The following is a 22478-nucleotide window of genomic DNA, read 5'->3' as shown; positions in this document are numbered from 1 at the left end:
TTAAACTGCTTTAGGAATTTCATTGCGGTTATTTTGATGTACAGCTAAGAGAGTTTGATAATACCTTTATTCAGTTGTCATATTCCCCCAATATCATCCCGTTTCTCTGAACGCAAGCTTTGTCTAATTCCATTTTGGTAAAAGTTGCCATTTCCTCTCCCTGAAGTTCTAATTTGCATTCAAGTGCATGTGTTTCTTTCTGCAGTTGTATAGTGTTAACACCAGATTCAGCTTTTCCACCTTACTTCAAAGCTTGCCTTTCCTTTGGGCGGGATTTTCTGGCTCCGCCTGCCGCCAGGATATTCCGGTCCCACTGAAAGTCAATGGACTTTTGGCTGGGCTGCTGAATCTCCCACAGCAGGTCCCGCCATGATGGAGCCAGAAAATCCTGGCTTTTGTCTCATCAATAGGTGTGAACACTGTCCATATCGGCTCTACCACATCTTGCACATGCTTTCTCCGAAGTTTCAATTCAGGCTGTTTTACAACTTTTCCAATAGCCATTAACTTTTCCCTCTTAGCCTGATATTCCAATATCCTTTAGAAATAAGCAGGCTGAGATTCTGACTCTTTCAACAAGAACATCAATTTTAATGCCCAGTTTACAAAAAGTGATTGGTTTTCCAAGTCACTCAGATTTTCCTGTATAACTTCAGTTTTAGCAGCCTCGTACGCTTTCCTGAAATCACTGGAAACAGCAATACCTCATCCTCAGCTGAGTCATTTGCCGATATGAAGTCCACCCCTTCCATAAGTAAATTAGAAATAGCCCCCGCCACTGGATGAGGTTTCATGTTTATTCAGAAGCCTGCTGGGGCTCCTGGTCTGCAAGGGCCTTTAATTGGGTTAACCACCCTGTCAATGGCCTCGATTGGCCATTGACAGGTCGGCAGGCAGACAGCTGATTTTGCTGTCCGTCTGCCTTCCTGAATATTTAAATCCCGCGTCATTTTTGCATCGCTAAGCGGGCTCCGCCCCCAACTTGCTGACTGAAAAATTCTGGCCACTGGAAGGACACTGTGCAACAGTCCTAATGCTACAGATTTGCTTTCCAATTTCCAACAATCAGCCTTTATGTGTCCTTTTTTATGACAAAAATAACAAGTCAGTTGCCTCAAATCAAACTTATTTTCTGGACTTTATTTTTTACTAACCAAAGGAGTGCCAATATTTTCACCTGGCCTTCTTCCACACTAGAACCATATTTCGTTCCACTATTAAACTCCCTATCTCTCTAGTTTCTCTGTGGATTGCCAAACTGAGGCCTGTTACTATTATGCTTATGAGTCAGTTCCTAATCAGCTGCTATTTCTGCAGCATTCTTTATTTTCTGAATTTTACATTCATGTAGATGAGGCACATAGAAACACTATTTTTAAATTCTTCCCCCCAAATCACTTCCATAAGATTCTTGAACTCTTCATCGATCTATACCACCTATCAAACACCATTCCTTTTGCTCTAGCAAATTTCACAAACAAATTTCACAAGTTTTCTTTTCAAATTTCTAAATTTCTGTCCGTAAGCTTCTGGTACTGCCTCACAGATATTGAGAGCAGCAGTCATAGTCACCTTACTGTTCTTCTGAAAGAGATGAGTACACCTCCAAAACTAGTCCCCTGAAAACATAGGAGTAGAGTCCACTCTTCTCTAGACCATTTCAGTTTTATGACAACCTTTCAAATAACACAAAGTACATTTCTCACTAAATTTAGGTACCAAGCAAATATTCTTTGCCAGATGTGAAGTACGAGATTTTGGGTCTGTGCCATCCTCATCTTTCGCTTCCAGTGCATGAGCTTTGAGCATTTAATTTCCCAATTCTAATTCAAGTGTTCACATTTCTCTTTCGAATTCAAGTTTTAACTTTTCTTATTCTAAATCTCTGCCTTTATCTCTTTCCCTATTGCAGGAAATAAAAACTCATGGTATGGGGGTAACATATTGGCATGGATAGAAGATTGGCTGGCTAACAGGAAGCAGAGAGGAGACATAAATAGGTCTTTTTCAGGTTGGCAAGATGTAACGAGTGGTGTGCCATAGGGATCAGTGCTGGGACCTCAACTGTTCACAATTTATATAAATGACTTGGATGAAGGAATTGAAGCAATGGTTGCCAAATTTGCTGATGACACATAGATAGGTCAGAAAGTAAGTTGTGAAGAAGACATAAGGAGGCTACAAGAAGATATAGATAGGTTAAGTGAGTGGGCAAAGATCTGGCAAATGGAGTATAATGTGGGAAAATGTGAAATTGTCCATTTTGGCAGGAGGAATAAAAGAGAAGCTTATTATCTAAATGGTGAGTGATTGCAATGCTCTGAGGTGTAGAGGGATCTGGGTGTTCTAGTGCATGAATCAGAAAAGGCTAGTATGCAGGTACAGCAAGTAATTAGGAAAGCTAATAGAAAGTTATCATTTATTGCAAGGGGAATTAAATTCACAAGTAGGGATGTTATGCTTCAGTTGTACAGGGCACTAGTGAGACCACATTTGGAGGACTGTGTACAGTATTGGTCACCTTATGTAAGGAAGGATATAAATACATTGGAAGCAGTTCAGAGAAGGTTTACGAGACTAATACCTTGAATGGGTGGGTTGTCTTATGCGGAAAGTTTGGACAGACTAGGCTTGTATCCGCTGGAGTTTAGAAGAGTAAGAGGCGACTTGATTGAAACATATAAGATCCTGAGGGGTCTTGACAGGATGGATGTGGAGAGGATGCAGGACGTAGGATCTCTTGTAGGAGAATCTAGAACTAGGGGTCACGGTTTAAAAATAAAAGGTTGCCCATTTAAAACAGAGGTGAGGCAAAACTTTTCACTCAGAAGGTCGTGAGTCTTTGGAATTCTCTTCTTGAAAAGGCAGTGAAAGCAGAGCCTTTGAATATTTACAACGCAGAGGTGGATAAACTATTGATAAGTAAGGGGATGATAAATTATCAAGGGTAGGTGGGATGCAGATTTCAGGTTACTATCAGATCAGCCATGATCTTATTAAAAGGTGGAGCAGGCTTGAGGGGCTGATTGGCCTCCTGCTGGCTCTATGTAAGTTCCTCTCTTTATAACTTCATTCCCTCTTTCTCACATTCAGTTTTTGCTAATTGAGCCACTTCTTCAACAAGCTTTCCTAGATCCTGATTTCAAGTCAATCACTAATTCATCTGCCATAGTCTTCAAATTAGCCTTTATTAGCTGTTCCAAGGCACGGAGAGATAAACCCACTCTCCCCCCAAAGGCCTAAGCATTAAAGATAGTCATGTTGATTTCCACTGAGGACAGCAAAAATAAATGTGAAATTTTGTCGATTTCAATACTGGAATATTCCAGTCTACCAGTTTTCCTGTCTCAGCATTTTGCGATCTCAGACAAACCCCCAATTTGTTATAAAGAACAAAGAGAACAAAGAACAAAGAAAAGTACAGCACAGGAACAGGCACTTCGGCCCTCCAAGCCTGCGCTGATCATATTGCCCGTCAACTAAAACATTTTGCACTTCCGGGGTCTGTATCCCTCTATTCCCATCCTATTCATGTATTTGTCAAGCTGCCTTCTAAACACCACTATCGTACCTGCTTCCACCACCTCCTCTGGCAGCGAATTCCAGATACTCACTACCCTCTGCGTAAAAAACTTGCCCTGCACATCACCTTTATAATTTTCTCCTCTCACCTTAAATCTATGTCCCCTAGTAATTGACTCTTCCACCCTGGGAAAAAGCTTCTGACTATCTACTCTGTCCATGCCACTCATAATTTTGTAAACTTCTATCAAGTCGCCCCTCAATCTCTGCCGCTCTAGTGAGAACAATCCGAGTTTCTCCAACCTCTCCTCATAGCTAATAACCTCCGGACCAGGCAGCATCCTCTGCAACCTCTCCAACGCCTCCATATCCTTCTGGTAATGTGGCGACCAGAATTGCACGCAATATTCCAAGTGTGGCCTAACCAAGGTTCTATACAGCTGCAGCATGACTTCCCAGCATTTATATTCAATACCCCTGCCAATGAAGGCAAGCATGCCATCAGACTTCCTGACTACTTTATCCACCTGCGTTGCCACTTTCAGTGACCTGTGGACCTGTACACCCAGATCCCTCTGCCCGTTGATGCACTTAAGGGTTCTGCCACTTACTGTGTAATTCCTGTCTGTATTAGACCTTCCAAAATGCATTACCTCGCATTTGTCCGGATTAAACGCCATCTGCCATTTCTCCGTCCAAGTTTCCAACCAATTTATGATCCCTATAGAGACCAAGAAGATCCCTTTTAAAAGAGAGGGATCTACAAAAAAACCAAAGTAAAGTAAACCGATGGCCATGATTTCATTTTTTTATGCTTTTACTGTAACAAATCAGCTAAAATCAGCATAATTCAAATATTTGTTAATAAGCAAAGGATATTTCAAACAAAAAGGTAAATTTCACCTGACATAGATATTACAACAGAGAGCCTCATGTGGTTACAAGAACTCACATTACTTCCTGCACAAATGTGAGGCCACCTGTAATCTTATTCCAACTCAGCCTCCACTATGTAGGATCTCTCACTTTCTCAATCGCTTTGGCCTTTGAGTCACATTCGCCAGCAGCTGTATTCCTTCTGACATCACCAGACAGGGTTAACACCAACAAAGCCCATGTCTATAAACCCCTTTTTACTCAGGTCATGACAGCGCAGATGGCATGGAATCCCAGAAATACCCTTCTCCGAGCCCTTTAAATGGTCTGGCAGGGTCTGGCAATACTGAAACAGTAGCAATGGGTCTTGTACAACCCAAAATCCCTTACCCTTTCTGATATCGGTTCTTTGTTCTTTCTAACTGGTTAACACACACAATAGTAACACAGTCTTTGCTCTATTCTCAAAGACCTGCTTCAACACCAAGAAAACTGCCAAACAGAAACCTGTTCCATTCAGAGAGAGCCTTACTTGTTTCCTCTCACATAAATCTTCAGTTTGTTCTGAACTGCCATGTAGAAACCCAACCCCACTACAATTAGATTTCGATTTACCCTTTACTTCTTAGCTGTTTATCCCCTTGGCAACCTCGGATCACATGGGCATTCCTTGGACCCTAGTGATATCATAATTAGGAAACCAATTAACTGTCTTTCACAATTCTCCCCAGTCCACTTTGATCTTAAAGTGAAAATCACATATAAACAAAATACAGATCTTTGTCTGCATGTAGGTTATCAGAGAAGTTTCTTGGGAAGAATGAGTCAAAATAGAATGAGGAGACTTAGAGGATAAAAGGAGAAAAAACTTGCAGAACAACATATTTAGAGCTAATTGAGCCTCCATGAGGATATAAGGCAGGCAATTCTAGCAATGTAAATTATTCACATCACCTGTCTGTCCTGCTCATATGCTGCTAAAACCTTTATTCATACCTTATTTACTTCCAATCTCAATTATTCCAAGGCCCCCTTGGATGGCCTCCCACATTGCACCCTTGGAGACTTGAGCTCATCCTAAGCTCTGTTGACTGGATATTAACTCACAGCCTCACAGTTTGCTCAACACCCCTGTGCTTGCTGACCTAGTCTGCCATTGCATTGATTTTAAAATTCTCTTCCTTGTTTGCAAATTCCTCCATGGCCCTCCCTTTCTCTGTAATCTCTTCCAGCCCAAGTACTATCTGAAGTATCTGCACTCCTCCAATCCTGGACTCGTGAGTATCCTTGATTTTAGTCACTCCATCATGGGTGGCTGTGCCTTGAGCTACCTCGGGCCCAAGCTCTGGATCTCCTTGGTATGAAAGCAAAGCTGATCAGACCCCAATAGACAATAGATCCAACATGTAATCGAACCCATCAGCAGACATCCCCTACAATCGTTATCAACTCAAAAAAGGCCCCATGGGACAGAGTGTAACAATAGTGTGCCATCGCTATGATCCACAGTCTCTTATTTAAATAATATCACAGAAGTACTAGGTGCTGAATTCAACTGTTTTCCAGATACTTTCTTGAACATGCAGTGTTTCATCCTCTTGGTGCTTCAAGAGTAAAGTATCACCAATCATTTGACAACTCCGTAGCAAATGGAGCCAATCTAAGAATCTTTGATTTGCACAGCAAAATAAATGGTGTCGATGCCAGCCATTATTACATTGCCTGGAGGGATGACTGCCATCATTTTATTTTATCTTATAAATGGTCTAATATACTCCTGACACTGGATTGATGGGTTTCAACAGGGAGATGAAACTCCGCCAAAAATGAGCTGAACTATTCCAAACCATTTTTTTTAAAATCAGAGTGAAGGTTGCAGGCTGTGTCCCTTTGTTGCTATTCCAGTCGGCCCAACATGCCATACGGGTGGGGTGTGCATTTCCAACCACGACCCTCCGCACTGTGAGTTACCGATCTTAGCTGTGCTGAGCAGCAGGTTTGGCATTTGTCCGAAGAGGGCACCTAACCCCCCCTCCCCCGGCTGGTCTTTCGCGCTTTCGAGTAACCGGCTGCAAAAGTGCGGAAGCCTAAACACGGACTTGCCTGCCTCCTGCCCCCTTTCAGGTTCCCAAATTTGGATGAGGATGTTACCTATCATGGGAAGGGCATCGGAGTAGGGAACAGGAATGGAAGGGAGAGAAAGAATCAACGGGTGGGATTTTCTGCCTCACCCGCAGTGGGTCCCACCCGTGACAGGGCCGGAAAACCCCGACAATGCCTTCAAACGAAACATGTTTGATAAAGGAAAAATAATCTGGATGCTGCAAACAATAAATAAGGCAGAGCTGGATAGATTCTTGATTAACAAGGGGGTGAAAGGATACCAGGAGTGGGCAGGAATGTGGGGGAGTTGTGGTTACATTCAGATCAGCCATGATCTTATTGAATGGGGGAGCAGGCTCGAGGGGCTGAGTGGCCTACTCCTGCTCCTATTCCGTATGTTCGTATGTTAGTGGAAACGTTCAGCAGGTCATGAGCACCAGATGTGTCAGCTGCTGAAGTAATTTTTGAAGTATAGTCACTGGAGGGTATACTGGACACTAGATGTAATGTTTTTATTTAACTTAATAAGTTTCCTTTATTAGTTGTAACCCCTGAAAAAAAGGGCTCACCTTTGTTAGGTTTTATTTAAGAATTTCGGGACAACCCAGCTGCTCCTTACAGTTTATGGAAAGAGAGAAACAGAGTTAATGGACGAGAAATTTGTTGTCAAGGTATGACCTCGAGCAGTGTCACGGAGGCTAATTTCTGTTTCCTGGGTCATGGCTGCTTTCCGTGTATCTGGCATGTGCTGGGAGACCTTGAATAGATGCTAACCTGACATTACACAGCTGAACCAGCTGACATGCCAGGATCTCCAAATTTCCTCCTCAAATGTGCAGGTAGCCTCTTAATTGTTCACTCAGCAAACAACAAGCTTGAAGCTGCAGGGTAGTCCTGTACTAGTGTTATTTAAAGAATAACTCCATTTTCCTGTCAGGAGGCAGTGCAATTGCTGCTGGCTTGTGAACAGGCTACTCCTCTGGTCCTCCTCCATGAGGATGCAAGGTAGCAACACCCTCTGGCAAATCCAGGAACTCACCAAACATCTCCAAAAACACTCCAGACAGCAGCTTGGTCATCATGCCAGATTGCAGAATGAGGGTGAGCAGGGTATAAGGCAGAAACATGCCATCATCCTCAATATTCTCAGTTATGTCAGATGCTGCGGGTCTGTCGCAGCCAGCACCATGATGCTGAGACCCGTCTCCTCCTTAGGGATCTTCAGATGTAGGTGTACTTGTTCCCCACAAGTTCTGCTCTGCTTCTTTTTATTGTGTGCCATCTTATCCTGCAAAAGAGAAGGCAGAATGTCAGAGTTTGTATAGTAATGTATTTGGATGCTGTACCTGCCATAGCTGAATAGCTGGAGGATGTGGAAGCAATGAGAAGTGAGTATGAGGCTGGTAGCATTGGTTGTGAATCATGATCCCTGTGCCCAAAAAAGTAGCCTATCCAATATCTAGCCCAATGTTTCAGGTCAGAGATCTAGAGTGAAAGTTTATCAACCTAAAGCGTTAACTCTGTTAGATGCTGCCTGGCCAGCTGAGTATCCAGCATTTTCTGTTTTATATTAAGTAATAACAACCAGCCAGGGACTAAATAAAGTTGGTTTGATTTCCTAGGCATGCAAACACTTGATGAATATTTCACAATGTGGCTTCTAGACATGAGCTGGGAGATGGGAGAGAAAACTGCAGATTGATGGCCAGCATCTCACTTCACTTTCACACACAAACCAAATCAAGCCTATCTTGAAAGCACAGACAGAACCCACCTCCCAACCCGCTCCCCCAGTGGCTGTTGTTAAAAACTTTGGATTATTTCCAACTTGTTATTTTTTCTCCCTCTGATCTAGGAGCTTTGTCGCCAGCGTATGGCTGTCAAGACATCTGAACGCCCAGAGCCTGCTCACGCCTCCCGCATCAATAGCGTCTCCTCTCAGTTCAGTGACGGCGCACAGCACAGCCCATCCACACGGAGCAGCACCTCTTCCTGGTGTGAGGAGCCGGTCCAGTCCAACATGGACATCTCTACAGGACACATGATACTGGTAATCACTCACCCTGAAATTAGTACTTCTCCTCATCTCTTTTCTTACAGCCCTTATGAGGGGTGGGTGGGGATAAGATTAGCTCCTGCCTTTCTTGAAAGCAGTGCAAGAGAAGTCAATCACCGGTCCATTATTCACCGTGTGTTGATGCACATATGCTGGTACAAGCCAATTATGAATGGTCAAACAATTGATCTAAAACACAGTGATGTTCCTGAGATGGAATTCAAAGTTAATCCCTCCCCCATAACTCAGTGTAGCAGGGCACAATATATAGTTTTAGTTTTATTCAAAGCATCTACGAAAAAGCAAAACCCATATCTCACTTCAAATATAAATGCAGTCACTAATGAACATTTGTCCTGTTGTCAGTCAGAAAATAGCCCTAATCATTCTAATGGTGAAGACTTTATTTTTAAGGTAGTCATCTCTATATCCATGAGGTGTCATTGGCACGGATAGGGTAATGTCATAGAATCTTAAATCACAGAAGGAAGCTATTCATCCCATCTTGTTTATGCTGGCTCTTTGAAAGAGTCTTTCAGTTTTCTCCCCTTAAACTATTTATCCCCCAATTCCCCTTTTGAAAGTTACCATTGAATCTGCTTCAACTGGCCTTTCAGTTGGTGCATTCCAAATCATAACAAACTGTTTAAAAAAATGCTCATCTCACCATTGGCTCCATTGTTAATCACCTTCTATTAGTGTCCTCTGATTAAAAAAAACCTGCAACCTCCACCACCTAGAACGACAAGGGCAGCAGATACATGGGAACACCACCACCTGCAAGTTCCTCTCCAAGCCGCATACAATCCTGACTTGGAAATATATCACCGTTCCTTCACTGTTGCTGGTTCAAAGTCCCGGAACTCCCTCCCAAACAGCACTGTGGGTGTACCTACACACATGGACTGCAGTGAGTCAAGAAGGCAGCTCACCACCACCTTCACAAGGACAGTTAGGGACCGGCAATAGATGCTGGCCCAGCCAGCAACACCCATGTCCTGTGAAATTTTTTTTTAAAATTACCTACCCTTCAGACAATGGAAACAATTCCTCCTCATCACTGTATCAAACCACAGCACATCAATTCAGCTAACAATAATTAGTCTTTAACAAAAAAGATGAACATGTCATAAATGTTAAGAAATATGCTTTCTTGCCTATTATGCAACATCCTGAAAATTATTAGTTCCCAAGATCAAGTAAATTATAGAACAAAACTTGGAAATGAAAACACAGATGAACAAGGACAATTAAACATTTGAAATAATTATATACATAGAATTTTCATGTATAATTAAACGATTTCAGGCTTCCAAACAATGCATGAGTACACTGAGCACAGAGTGACATTCGCCTCTATATAGATATTAATAACTGAGCGCTAAATGACATTCTTATGTATATAGATTTAAATATACAGAACTCTGGGTGACATTCGTCTGTGTATACGTTTAAACCACACTGAATTCAGGAGTGATATTATCCTATGTATAGATATAAACGCACAGGGCACTAAGTGACATTCTCCTTTATGTCAATTTTAATACACTGAGTGACATTCTTTTGTGTATAGATTTAAAAACAAGAAGCTTGGGTCACATTTGTTTGTATATAAGTGTAAACACACTGAGCTCTGAGTAACACTCCTATATATAGATTTAAACAGATTTAAATGCACATATCTTTGAAGCTCAGAATTGTTATAGCACAAAAGGAGGCCATTTGGCCCATCGCGTCTGCACCAGCTCTCTGAATGAACATTTCACCTAGTGCTATTCTCCTGCTTTCTCCCTGTAAACCTGCAGATTGAGGTATATACATTTATAAATATTGTATGTATTATCTATTAGATATAGATTTACTGATCTCTGAACAAAAATCTCATGTATATACATTTAAGTACACAAATCCTTGAGTGATATACTCCTATCTGTAGATTTAAATACACTGAGCTCTGAAGGACATTTTCCTGTGTATAGAATTAATCCCTTTGAGCTCCTAGTGACATTTTCTTACACATATATTTAAACACACAGAGCTCTGAGTGACATTCTCCTTTATATAGATTTAAACACACTCTATTCTCAGTGACATACTCCTGCATATAAGCTTATACAAACTGAGTTCTGAGTGACATTCACCTTTACATAGATTTAGACACACTGAGCTCTGAGTGATATTTTCCTGTATATAGATTTTAATACAATGAGCACTGTGGGACACTGTTCCGTATATAGATTTAGAAACACTGATCTCAGAGTGATAGTCTCCAGTTTATAGTTTTAAATGCACTGAGTTCGAATGATGGTCTCCGCTATATATTTAAGGACACAGAGCTCTGAATGACATTCTCCTTGAGATTTAAACTCACTGAGCTGTACGTGACATTCTCCTGTATATAGATATAAGCACACAAAACTCTGACTGACATTGTCCTCTACAGGTTAAAATATGTGGATCTCTAAATAACACTTTTACTATATTGTTTTTTCATTCATTCATGGGATGTGGGCATCACTGGCTAGGGCATTTATTATTCATCCCTAATTGCCCTTGCTCAGAGAGCAGTTAAGAGTCAACCACATTGCTGTGGATCTGGGGTCACATGTAAGGCAGACCAGGTAAGGACAGTAGCATTAATAAATCAGGTGGGTTTTTACAATGGTTTCATAGTCATCATTAGACTTTTTATTTCCGGGTTTTTATTGAATTCAAATTACACCATCTGCTTTAGGTGGGATTTGAACCTGAGACCCCAGAAATTAGCCAGGTCACTGGATTATTAGTCTAGCAACAATACCACTATGCTATCAACCCACCCCTCCCCCCCCCCCCCTAGATTTAAACACAGTGGGTAGAATTGCATGTTCCCCTACCAGCATGCTTGCAGGCAGGGTAAGGGGGCATAAAATCCCCAGAGTGGCTACCCGCCCATCCTGACCTGTCTGCAATTTTATGCCCTAACTGATGCCCAATTTTTGGCCACTTAAGAGCCACTTTCTGCCCAACCTCAATTTTGAGGCTGGAGGGAGGAATTTGGGTGAGATGGTGGCGCAGTGGTAATGTCACTGGGCTAGTAATCCAGAGACCCAGCTAATGCTCTGGGAACATGAGTTCAAATCTGGTTAATTAATTAATAAATCTGGAATATAGTCTCAGTAATGCTGACCATGCAGCTATCATTGATTGTTGTTAACAACCCATCTGATTCGATCTGCCATCCTTACCTGGTCTGGCTGACATGAAACTCTAGACCCATGGCAATGGTTAATTGTTAACTGCCCTCTCACATGGCCTAGCAAGCCATTCAGTGTCTAGGACAATTAGGGATGGGCCTTCCCAGCAACGGCCACATCTTGCGAATGAATTAAAAAAAAAATTCAGGGGCCTGGGGAAAACCTGGCAGGTCACACTGCTCAGGCCTCAGGAGAGAAAGATGAGACACTTCCCTCCTGGGCCTCCTTTCCCCACAACCCCTCCAACACCTGCACCCCTGGACTCTCCATCAAGACCCCCAGCCACCCCCTCTCTGGGCCTCATATTCCCCTTCCGCCATGAGACAACATTTCCTGGGTCCTGGACTCCAGGCCTTGGAATCTGGGGACTGCTTGTAGTACCAGCCTTGGCCACTGCTGCCGCTGGCACTGCTGGGACGCAGGAGTTGCCAGCCAATCAAATTGGCCAGCAGCTCTGTGAGGCAGGACTTTTACCTGAGGGAGGGACGGAAATCCCCCTCTCCAGCAAATAAATGCCCCCCTGTGACCGGCGGGGATGGGTTTTCACCGACTCTCCAGGTAGCAGGCCGGGAAAACCCCGCCGTTCAGAAAAATCCTGCCCACTGAGCTCTGCCCATCCCTAGTTGCCCTTGCGAAGGTGATGGTGCCCAGGATAATGTTCTGGAGAACCAAGTTCAAAACCAACCACAGCAGATGGTAGAATTTGATTTCAGTAAAAATCTGGAATCAAGTCTAATGTTGCCATTTCCAATTTTTGTAAAAACCCATTTGGTTCATTAATGTCCTTTCAGGAAGGAAATCTGCTGTCCTTGCCTGGTCTGGCCTACATCTGACCCCAGATCTGCAATAATATGGTTGACTCTTAAATGTCTTCTGAGCAAGGGTAATAAATGCTGGCCTAGCCAGCGACACCCACATCCTATGAACGAATGAAAAAAAATACATTTAAATACATAGATCTTCGACTGACATCCATCTGAATGTAAGTTTAATTGACTTATATTCCACTGTATGTAGATTGAAGCACCTAGAGCTCTGAGTGACATTCTCCTGTATGTGGATATAAACACACTTAGCTCTGTGTAACATTCTCCTGTATTTAGATATAAACACACTGAACTGTGAGTGACATTCTCCTGTGTGTAGATATAAACACCCAGCGCTCGAGTGACATTCTCTTGTATTTAGATATAAACATGCAGAGCTCTCAGTGATATTCTCCTGCACATAGATATAAACACACTGAGCTATGAGTGACTTTCTCCTGTATGTATATATAAACACACTGAGCTCTGAGTGATATTCTCCTGCATATAGATATAAACACATTGAGCTCTGAATGACATTCTCCTGTACATAGATATAAACACCCTGAGCTGTGAGTGACATTCTCCTGTATATAGATATAAACACATTGAGCCCTGAATGACATTCTCCTGTACATAGATATAAACACCCTGAGCTGTGAGTGACATTCCCCTGTATTTAGATATAAACAGACTGAGCTGTGAGTGACATTCTCCTGTATATAGATATAAACACCCTGAGCTGTGAGTGATATTCTCTTGTATACAGATATAAACACCCTGAGCTGAGTGACATTCTCCTGTATATAGATATAAACACCCTGAGCTGTGAGTGACATTCTCCTGTATATAGATATAAACACATTGAGGTCTGAGTGACATTCTCCCATATATAGATATAAACACAATGAGCTCTGAGTGACATTCTCCTGTATATAGATATAAACACCCAGCGCTCTGAGTGACATTCTCCTGTATATGGATATAAACACACTGAGCTCTGTGTAACATTCTCCTGTATTTAGATATAAACACACTGAACTGTGAGTGACATTCTCCTGTATAAAGATATAAACACCCAGCGCTCGAGTGACATTCTCTTGTATTTAGATATAAACATGCAGAGCTCTGAGTGATATTCTCCTGCATATAGATATAAACACATTGCGCTCTGAATGATATTCTCCTGTACATAGATATAAACACCCTGAGCTGTGAGTGACATTCTCCTGTATATAGATATAAACACCCTGAGCTGTGAGTGATATTCTCCTGTATACAGATATAAACATCCTGAGCTGTGAGTGACATTCTCCTGTATATAGATATAAACACCCTGAGCTGTGAGTGACATTCTCCTGTATATAGATATAAACACCCTGAGCTGTGAGTGACTTTCTCCTGTATGTAGATATAAACACACTGAGCTCTGAGTGATATTCTCCTGCATATAGATATAAACACATTGAGCTCTGAATGATATTCTCCTGTACATAGATATAAACACCCTGAGCTGTGAGTGACATTCTCCTGTATATAGATATAAACACCCTGAGCTGTGAGTGATATTCTCCTGTATACAGATATAAACATCCTGAGCTGTGAGTGACATTCTCCTGTATATAGATATAAACACCCTGAGCTGTGAGTGACATTCTCCTGTATATAGATATAAACACAATGAGATCTGAGTGACATTCTCCTGTATATAGATATAAACACAATGAGCTCTGAGTGACATTCTCCTGTATATAGATATAAACACCCTGAGCTGTGAGTGACATTCTCCTGTATATAGATGTAAACACATTGAGGTCTGAGTGACATTCTCCTATATATAGATATAAACACACTGAACTGTGAGCGACATTCTCCTGTGTATAAATATAAACACCCAGCGCTCGAGTGACATTCTCTTGTATTTAGATATAAACATGCAGAGCTCTGAGTGATATTCTCCTGCATATAGATATAAACACATTGAGCTCTGAATGATATTCTCCTGTACATAGATATAAACACCCTGAGCTGTGAGTGACATTCTCCTGTATATAGATATAAACACCCTGAGCTGTGAGTGATATTCTCCTGTATACAGATATAAGCATCCTGAGCTGTGAGTGACATTCTCCTGTATGTAGATATAAACACCCTGAGCTGTGAGTGACATTCTCCTGTATATAGATATAAACACCCTGAGCTGTGAGTGACTTTCTCCTGTATGTAGATATAAACACACTGAGCTCTGAGTGATATTCTCCTGCATATAGATATAAACACAATGAGCTCTGAGTGACATTCTCCTGTACATAGATATAAACACCCTGAGCTGTGAGTGACATTCTCCTGTATATAGATATAAACACCCTGAGCTGTGAGTGACATTCTCCTGTATATAGATATAAACACAATGAGATCTGAGTGACATTCTCCTGTATATAGATATAAACACAATGAGCTCTGAGTGACATTCTCCTGTATATAGATATAAACACCCTGAGCTGTGAGTGACATTCTCCTGTATATAGATGTAAACACATTGAGGTCTGAGTGACATTCTCGTATATATAGATATAAACACACTGAACTGTGAGTGACATTCTCCTGTGTATAAATATAAACACCCAGCTCTCGAGTGACATTCTCTTGTATTTAGATATAAACATGCAGAGCTCTGAGTGATATTCTCCTGCATATAGATATAAACACACTGAGCTGTGAGTGACTTTCTCCTGTATATAGATATAAACACCCTGAGCTGTGAGTGACATTCTCCTGTATATAGATATAAACACATTGAGCTCTGAATTACATTCTCCTGTACATAGATATAAACACCCTGAGCTGTGAGTGCCATACTCCTGTATTTAGATATAAACACACTGAGCTGTGAGTGACATTCTCCTGTATATAGATATAAACATCCTGAGCTGTGAGTGACATTCTCCTGTATATAGAGATAAACACCCTGAGCTGTGAGTGACATTCTCCTGTGTATAGATATAAACACAATGAGCTCTGAGTGACATTCTCCTGTATATAGATATAAACACAATGAGCTCTGAGTGACATTCTCCTGTATATAGATATAAACACAATGAGCTCTGAGTGACATACTCCTGTATATAGATATAAACACCCTAAGCTGTGAGTGACATTCTCCTGTACATAGATATAAACACCCTGAGCTGTGAGTGACATACTCCTGTATTTAGATCTAAACACACTGAGCTGTGAGTGACATTCTCCTGTATATAGATATAAACATCCTGAGCTGTGAGTGACATTCTCCTGCATATAGAGATAAACACAGTGAGCTCTGAGTGACATTCTCCTGTATATAGATATAAACACAATGAGCTCTGAGTGACATTCTCCTGTATATAGATATAAACACATTGAGCTCTGAATTACATTCTCCTGTACATAGATATAAACACCCTGAGCTGTGAGTGCCATACTCCTGTATTTAGATATAAACACAATGAGCTCTGAGTGACATTCTCCTGTATATAGATATAAACACAATGAGCTCTGAGTGACATTCTCCTGTATATAGATATAAACACAATGAGCTCTGAGTGACATTCTCCTGTATATAGATATAAACACCCAGCGCTCTGAGTGACATTCTCCTGTATATGGATATAAACACACTGAGCTCTGTGTAACATTCTCCTGTATTTAGATATAAACACACTGAACTGTGAGTGACATTCTCCTGTGTATAGATATAAACACCCAGCGCTCGAGTGACATTCTCTTGTATTTAGATATAAACATGCAGAGCTCTGAGTGATATTCTCCTGCATATAGATATAAACACATTGAGCTCTGAATGATATTCTCCTGTACATAGATATAAACACCCTGAGCTGTGAGTGACATTCTCCTGTATATAGATATAAACACCCTGAGCTGTGAGTGATATTCTCCTGTATACAGATATAAGCATCCTGAGCTGTGAGTGACATTCTCCTGTATATAGATATAAACACCCTGAGCTGTGAGTGACATTCTCCTGTATATAGATATAAACACCCTGAGCTGTGAGTGACTTTCTCCTGTATGTAGATATAAACACACTGAGCTCTGAGTGATATTCTCCTGCATATAGATATAAACACATTGAGCTCTGAATGATATTCTCCTGTACATAGATATAAACACCCTGAGCTGTGAGTGACATTCTCCTGTATATAGATATAAACACCCTGAGCTGTGAGTGATATTCTCCTGTATACAGATATAAACATCCTGAGCTGTGAGTGACATTCTCCTGTATATAGATATAAACACCCTGAGCTGTGAGTGACATTCTCCTGTATATAGATATAAACACAATGAGCTCTGAGTGACATTCTCCTGTATATAGATATAAACACAATGAGATCTGAGTGACATTCTCCTGTATATAGATATAAACACAATGAGCTCTGAGTGACATTCTCCTGTATATAGATATAAACACCCTGAGCTGTGAGTGACATTCTCCTGTATATAGATGTAAACACATTGAGGTCTGAGTGACATTCTCCTATATATAGATATAAACACACTGAACTGTGAGTGACATTCTCCTGTGTATAAATATAAACACCCAGCTCTCGAGTGACATTCTCTTGTATTTAGATATAAACATGCAGAGCTCTGAGTGATATTCTCCTGCATATAGATATAAACACACTGAGCTGTGAGTGACTTTCTCCTGTATATAGATATAAACACCCTGAGCTGTGAGTGACATTCTCCTGTATATAGATATAAACACATTGAGCTCTGAATTACATTCTCCTGTACATAGATATAAACACCCTGAGCTGTGAGTGCCATACTCCTGTATTTAGATATAAACACACTGAGCTGTGAGTGACATTCTCCTGTATATAGATATAAACATCCTGAGCTGTGAGTGACATTCTCCTGTATATAGATATAAACACCCTGAGCTGTGAGTGACATTCTCCTGTGTATAGATATAAACACAATGAGCTCTGAGTGACATTCTCCTGTATATAGATATAAACACAATGAGCTCTGAGTGACATTCTCCTGTATATAGATATAAACACAATGAGCTCTGAGTGACATTCTCCTGTATATAGATATAAACACCCTAAGCTGTGAGTGACATTCTCCTGTACATAGATATAAACACCCTGAGCTGTGAGTGCCATACTCCTGTATTTAGATATAAACACACTGAGCTGTGAGTGACATTCTCCTGTATATAGATATAAACATCCTGAGCTGTGAGTGACATTCTCCTGTATATAGATATAAACACCCTGAGCTGTGAGTGACATTCTCCTGTGTATAGATATAAACACAATGAGCTCTGAGTGACATTCTCCTGTATATAGATATAAACACAATGAGCTCTGAGTGACATTCTCCTGTATATAGATATAAACACAATGAGCTCTGAGTGACATTCTCCTGTATATAGATATAAACACCCTAAGCTGTGAGTGACATTCTCCTGTACATAGATATAAACACCCTGAGCTGTGAGTGACATACTCCTGTATTTAGATATAAACACACTGAGCTGTGAGTGACATTCTCCTGTATATAGATATAAACATCCTGAGCTGTGAGTGACATTCTCCTGCATATAGAGATAAACACAGTGAGCTCTGAGTGACATTCTCCTGTATATAGATATAAACACAATGAGCTCTGAGTGACATTCTCCTGTATATAGATATAAACACATTGAGCTCTGAATTACATTCTCCTGTACATAGATATAAACACCCTGAGCTGTGAGTGCCATACTCCTGTATTTAGATATAAACACAATGAGCTCTGAGTGACATTCTCCTGTATATAGATATAAACACAATGAGCTCTGAGTGACATTCTCCTGTATATAGATATAAACACAATGAGCTCTGAGTGACATTCTCCTGTATATAGATATAAACACCCAGCGCTCTGAGTGACATTCTCCTGTATATGGATATAAACACACTGAGCTCTGTGTAACATTCTCCTGTATTTAGATATAAACACACTGAACTGTGAGTGACATTCTCCTGTGTATAGATATAAACACCCAGCGCTCGAGTGACATTCTCTTGTATTTAGATATAAACATGCAGAGCTCTGAGTGATATTCTCCTGCATATAGATATAAACACATTGAGCTCTGAATGATATTCTCCTGTACATAGATATAAACACCCTGAGCTGTGAGTGACATTCTCCTGTATATAGATATAAACACCCTGAGCTGTGAGTGATATTCTCCTGTATACAGATATAAGCATCCTGAGCTGTGAGTGACATTCTCCTGTATATAGATATAAACACCCTGAGCTGTGAGTGACATTCTCCTGTATATAGATATAAACACCCTGAGCTGTGAGTGACATTCTCCTGTATATAGATATAAACACAATGAGATCTGAGTGACATTCTCCTGTATATAGATATAAACACAATGAGCTCTGAGTGACATTCTCCTGTATATAGATATAAACACCCTGAGCTGTGAGTGACATTCTCCTGTATATAGATGTAAACACATTGAGGTCTGAGTGACATTCTCCTATATATAGATATAAACACACTGAACTGTGAGTGACATTCTCCTGTGTATAAATATAAACACCCAGCTCTCGAGTGACATTCTCTTGTATTTAGATATAAACATGCAGAGCTCTGAGTGATATTCTCCTGCATATAGATATAAACACACTGAGCTGTGAGTGACTTTCTCCTGTATATAGATATAAACACCCTGAGCTGTGAGTGACATTCTCCTGTATATAGATATAAACACATTGAGCTCTGAATTACATTCTCCTGTACATAGATATAAACACCCTGAGCTGTGAGTGCCATACTCCTGTATTTAGATATAAACACACTGAGCTGTGAGTGACATTCTCCTGTATATAGATATAAACATCCTGAGCTGTGAGTGACATTCTCCTGTATATAGATATAAACACCCTGAGCTGTGAGTGACATTCTCCTGTGTATAGATATAAACACAATGAGCTCTGAGTGACATTCTCCTGTATATAGATATAAACACAATGAGCTCTGAGTGACATTCTCCTGTATATAGATATAAACACAATGAGCTCTGAGTGACATTCTCCTGTATATAGATATAAACACCCTAAGCTGTGAGTGACATTCTCCTGTACATAGATATAAACACCCTGAGCTGTGAGTGACATACTCCTGTATTTAGATATAAACACACTGAGCTGTGAGTGACATTCTCCTGTATATAGATATAAACATCCTGAGCTGTGAGTGACATTCTCCTGCATATAGAGATAAACACAATGAGCTCTGAGTGACATTCTCCTGTATATAGATATAAACACAATGAGCTCTGAGTGACATTCTCCTGTATATAGATATAAACATATTGAGCTCTGAGTGACATTCTCCTGTATATAGATATAAACACAATGAGCTCTGAGTGACATTCTCCTGTGTATAGATATAAACACCCAGTGCTCGAGTGACATTCTCTTGTATTTAAATATAACTACACAGAGCTCTGAATGACATTCTCCTGTATTTAGATATAAACATGCAGAGCTCTGAGTGACATTATCATGTATGTAGATATAAACACACTGAGCTCTGAGTGATATTCTCCTGTATATAAATATAAACACACTGAACTGTGAGTGACATTCTCCTGTATATAGATATAAACACACTGAGCTGTGAGTGACATTCTCCTGTATATAGATATAATCACCCTGAGCTGTGAGTGACGTTCTCCTGTATATAGATGTAAACACCCTGAGCTGTGAGTACATTCTGCTGTATATAGATATAAACACCCTGAGCTGTGAGTGACATTCTCCTGTATATAGATATAAACACATTGATCTCTGAGTGACATTCTCTTGTATATAGATATAAACACCCTGAGCTGTGAGTGACATTCTCCTGTATATAGATAAAAACACACTGAGCTGTGAGCTACATTCTCCTGTATATAGATATAATCACCCTGAGCTGTGAGTGACGTTCTCCTGTATATAGATGTAAACACTCTGAGCTGTGAGTGACATTCTCTTGTATTATAGATAGAAACACCCTGAGCTGTGAGTGACATTCTCCTGTATATAGATATAAACACACTGAGCTGTGAGCTACATTCTCCTGTATATAGGTATAATCACCCTGAGCTGTGAGTGACGTTCTCCTGTATATAGATGTAAACACTCTGAGCTGTGAGTGACATTCTCTTGTATTATAGATAGAAACACCCTGAGCTGTGAGTGACATTCTCCTGTATATAGATAGAAACACCCTGAGCTGTGCTTGACATTCTCCTGTATATAGATATGAATGCACTGAGCTATGAGGGACAGTCTTGTATTATGGGGGATTATAGGCACGGAGGCCTGAGGGACTTCTTGTATTTCTTGGAATGTATATGCACAGAGTTCTGAGAGTCATCCTGTTTAATAGTTTTAAATGCACTGAGCTCTGAGTTGAATTCGCCTGTATGTAGATTTAAATACATTGTCCTAACCGTGAAATTCTCCTGTATATAGGTTTAAACACACTGAGCTTTGAGTAATGCTATCGTTTATTTAGATTTCAATGTGCTGAATTCTGAGCGTTAATCTCATGTATATAGCTTCAAATACATTAAGCTCTGAGTGACATTTTCCTGTTTTGATTTAAATACGCATATCTCTGAGTTATAGTTTCTTGTTTAAGCATTTACGTACACAGTGCTCTGAGTGACATTCTCCGGTAAATAGATCTAAATGCACTGAGGTCTGAGGGATATTCTCCCATATTCAGATTTAAGTACACTGAGCTCTGAGTGACATCCTTTTGCCTATAGATTTAAGTTAATTGAGCGCTCAGTGTCATTCTCCTGTTTATACATTTAAACAGACTGATCTCCATTGGACATTCTCCACTTCGTAGGTTAAATGAAACTGAACTCTGAGTGACATTCTCCTGTAATAAATATAAACACACTGAACTCTGAGGGACATCCTCCTGTATATAAATATAAACACTCTGAACTCTGAAGAACGTTCTCCTGTATATAGATTTAACACCTTAAGCTCTGATTGACACTCTTTAGTATATACATTTAAACACATTAAGCTCTGAGTGACATTCTCCTGTATATCGTTTTAAACACACTGATGTCTGGTTGACATTCTCCTGTATATAGATTTAATACATTGAGGTCTGAGTGACATTCTCCTGTATATAGATGCAAACTCACTGAGGTCTGAGTGACATTCTCCTGTATATAGCTTTAACATACTGAGCTCTGAGTGACGTTCTCTTGTTTATTGATTTAAACACATTGAGCTCTGAGTGACACTCTCCTGTATATAGTTGTAAACACATTGAGCTCTGAGTGACATTCTCCTGTATATAGTTTTAAACACACTGATGTCTGGTTAACATTCTCCTGTATATAGATTTAATACATTGAGGTCTGAGTGACATTCTCCTAGTATATAGATTTAATACATTGAGGTCTGAGTGACATTCTCCTGTATATAGATGCAAACTCACTGAGGTCTGAGTGACATTCTCCTGTATATAGCTTTAACATACTAAGCTCTGAGTGACGTTCTCTTGTTTATAGATTTAAACACATTGAGCTCTGAGTGACATTTTCCTGTATGTAGTTTTAACACACTGAGCTCTGAGTGACACTCTCCTTGTATATAGATTTAAACACATTGAGGTCTGAGTGACATTCTCCTGTATATAGATTTAAACACATTGAGGTCTGAGTGACATTCTCCTGTACATAGGTTTAGCACATTGAAGTCTGGGTGATATTCTCCTGTCAATAGATTTAAACACACTGAGCTCTGATTGACAGTTTCCTGTATACAGATTTAAACACAC

General features: G+C 40.3%; 1 protein-coding gene across 1 annotated transcript in view; it reads left to right on the top strand.

The window, feature by feature from the left end:
• Positions 1 to 22478, top strand: part of ptprn2 (protein tyrosine phosphatase receptor type N2) — a 749959-nt gene that overhangs the window by 624083 nt on the left and 103398 nt on the right. The window contains exon 13 of the mRNA XM_041183926.1: positions 8357 to 8551. Within this exon, the coding sequence (XP_041039860.1) occupies positions 8357 to 8551 (195 nt within the window). The remainder of the gene's footprint in view (positions 1 to 8356; positions 8552 to 22478) is intronic.

This window comes from Carcharodon carcharias, chromosome 3 (genome assembly GCF_017639515.1).
Source record: "Carcharodon carcharias isolate sCarCar2 chromosome 3, sCarCar2.pri, whole genome shotgun sequence".
NCBI lineage: Eukaryota > Metazoa > Chordata > Chondrichthyes > Lamniformes > Lamnidae > Carcharodon > Carcharodon carcharias.
Note: the sequence above shows the minus strand (reverse complement) of the source record. Positions and strands in the feature narration are given on the sequence as shown.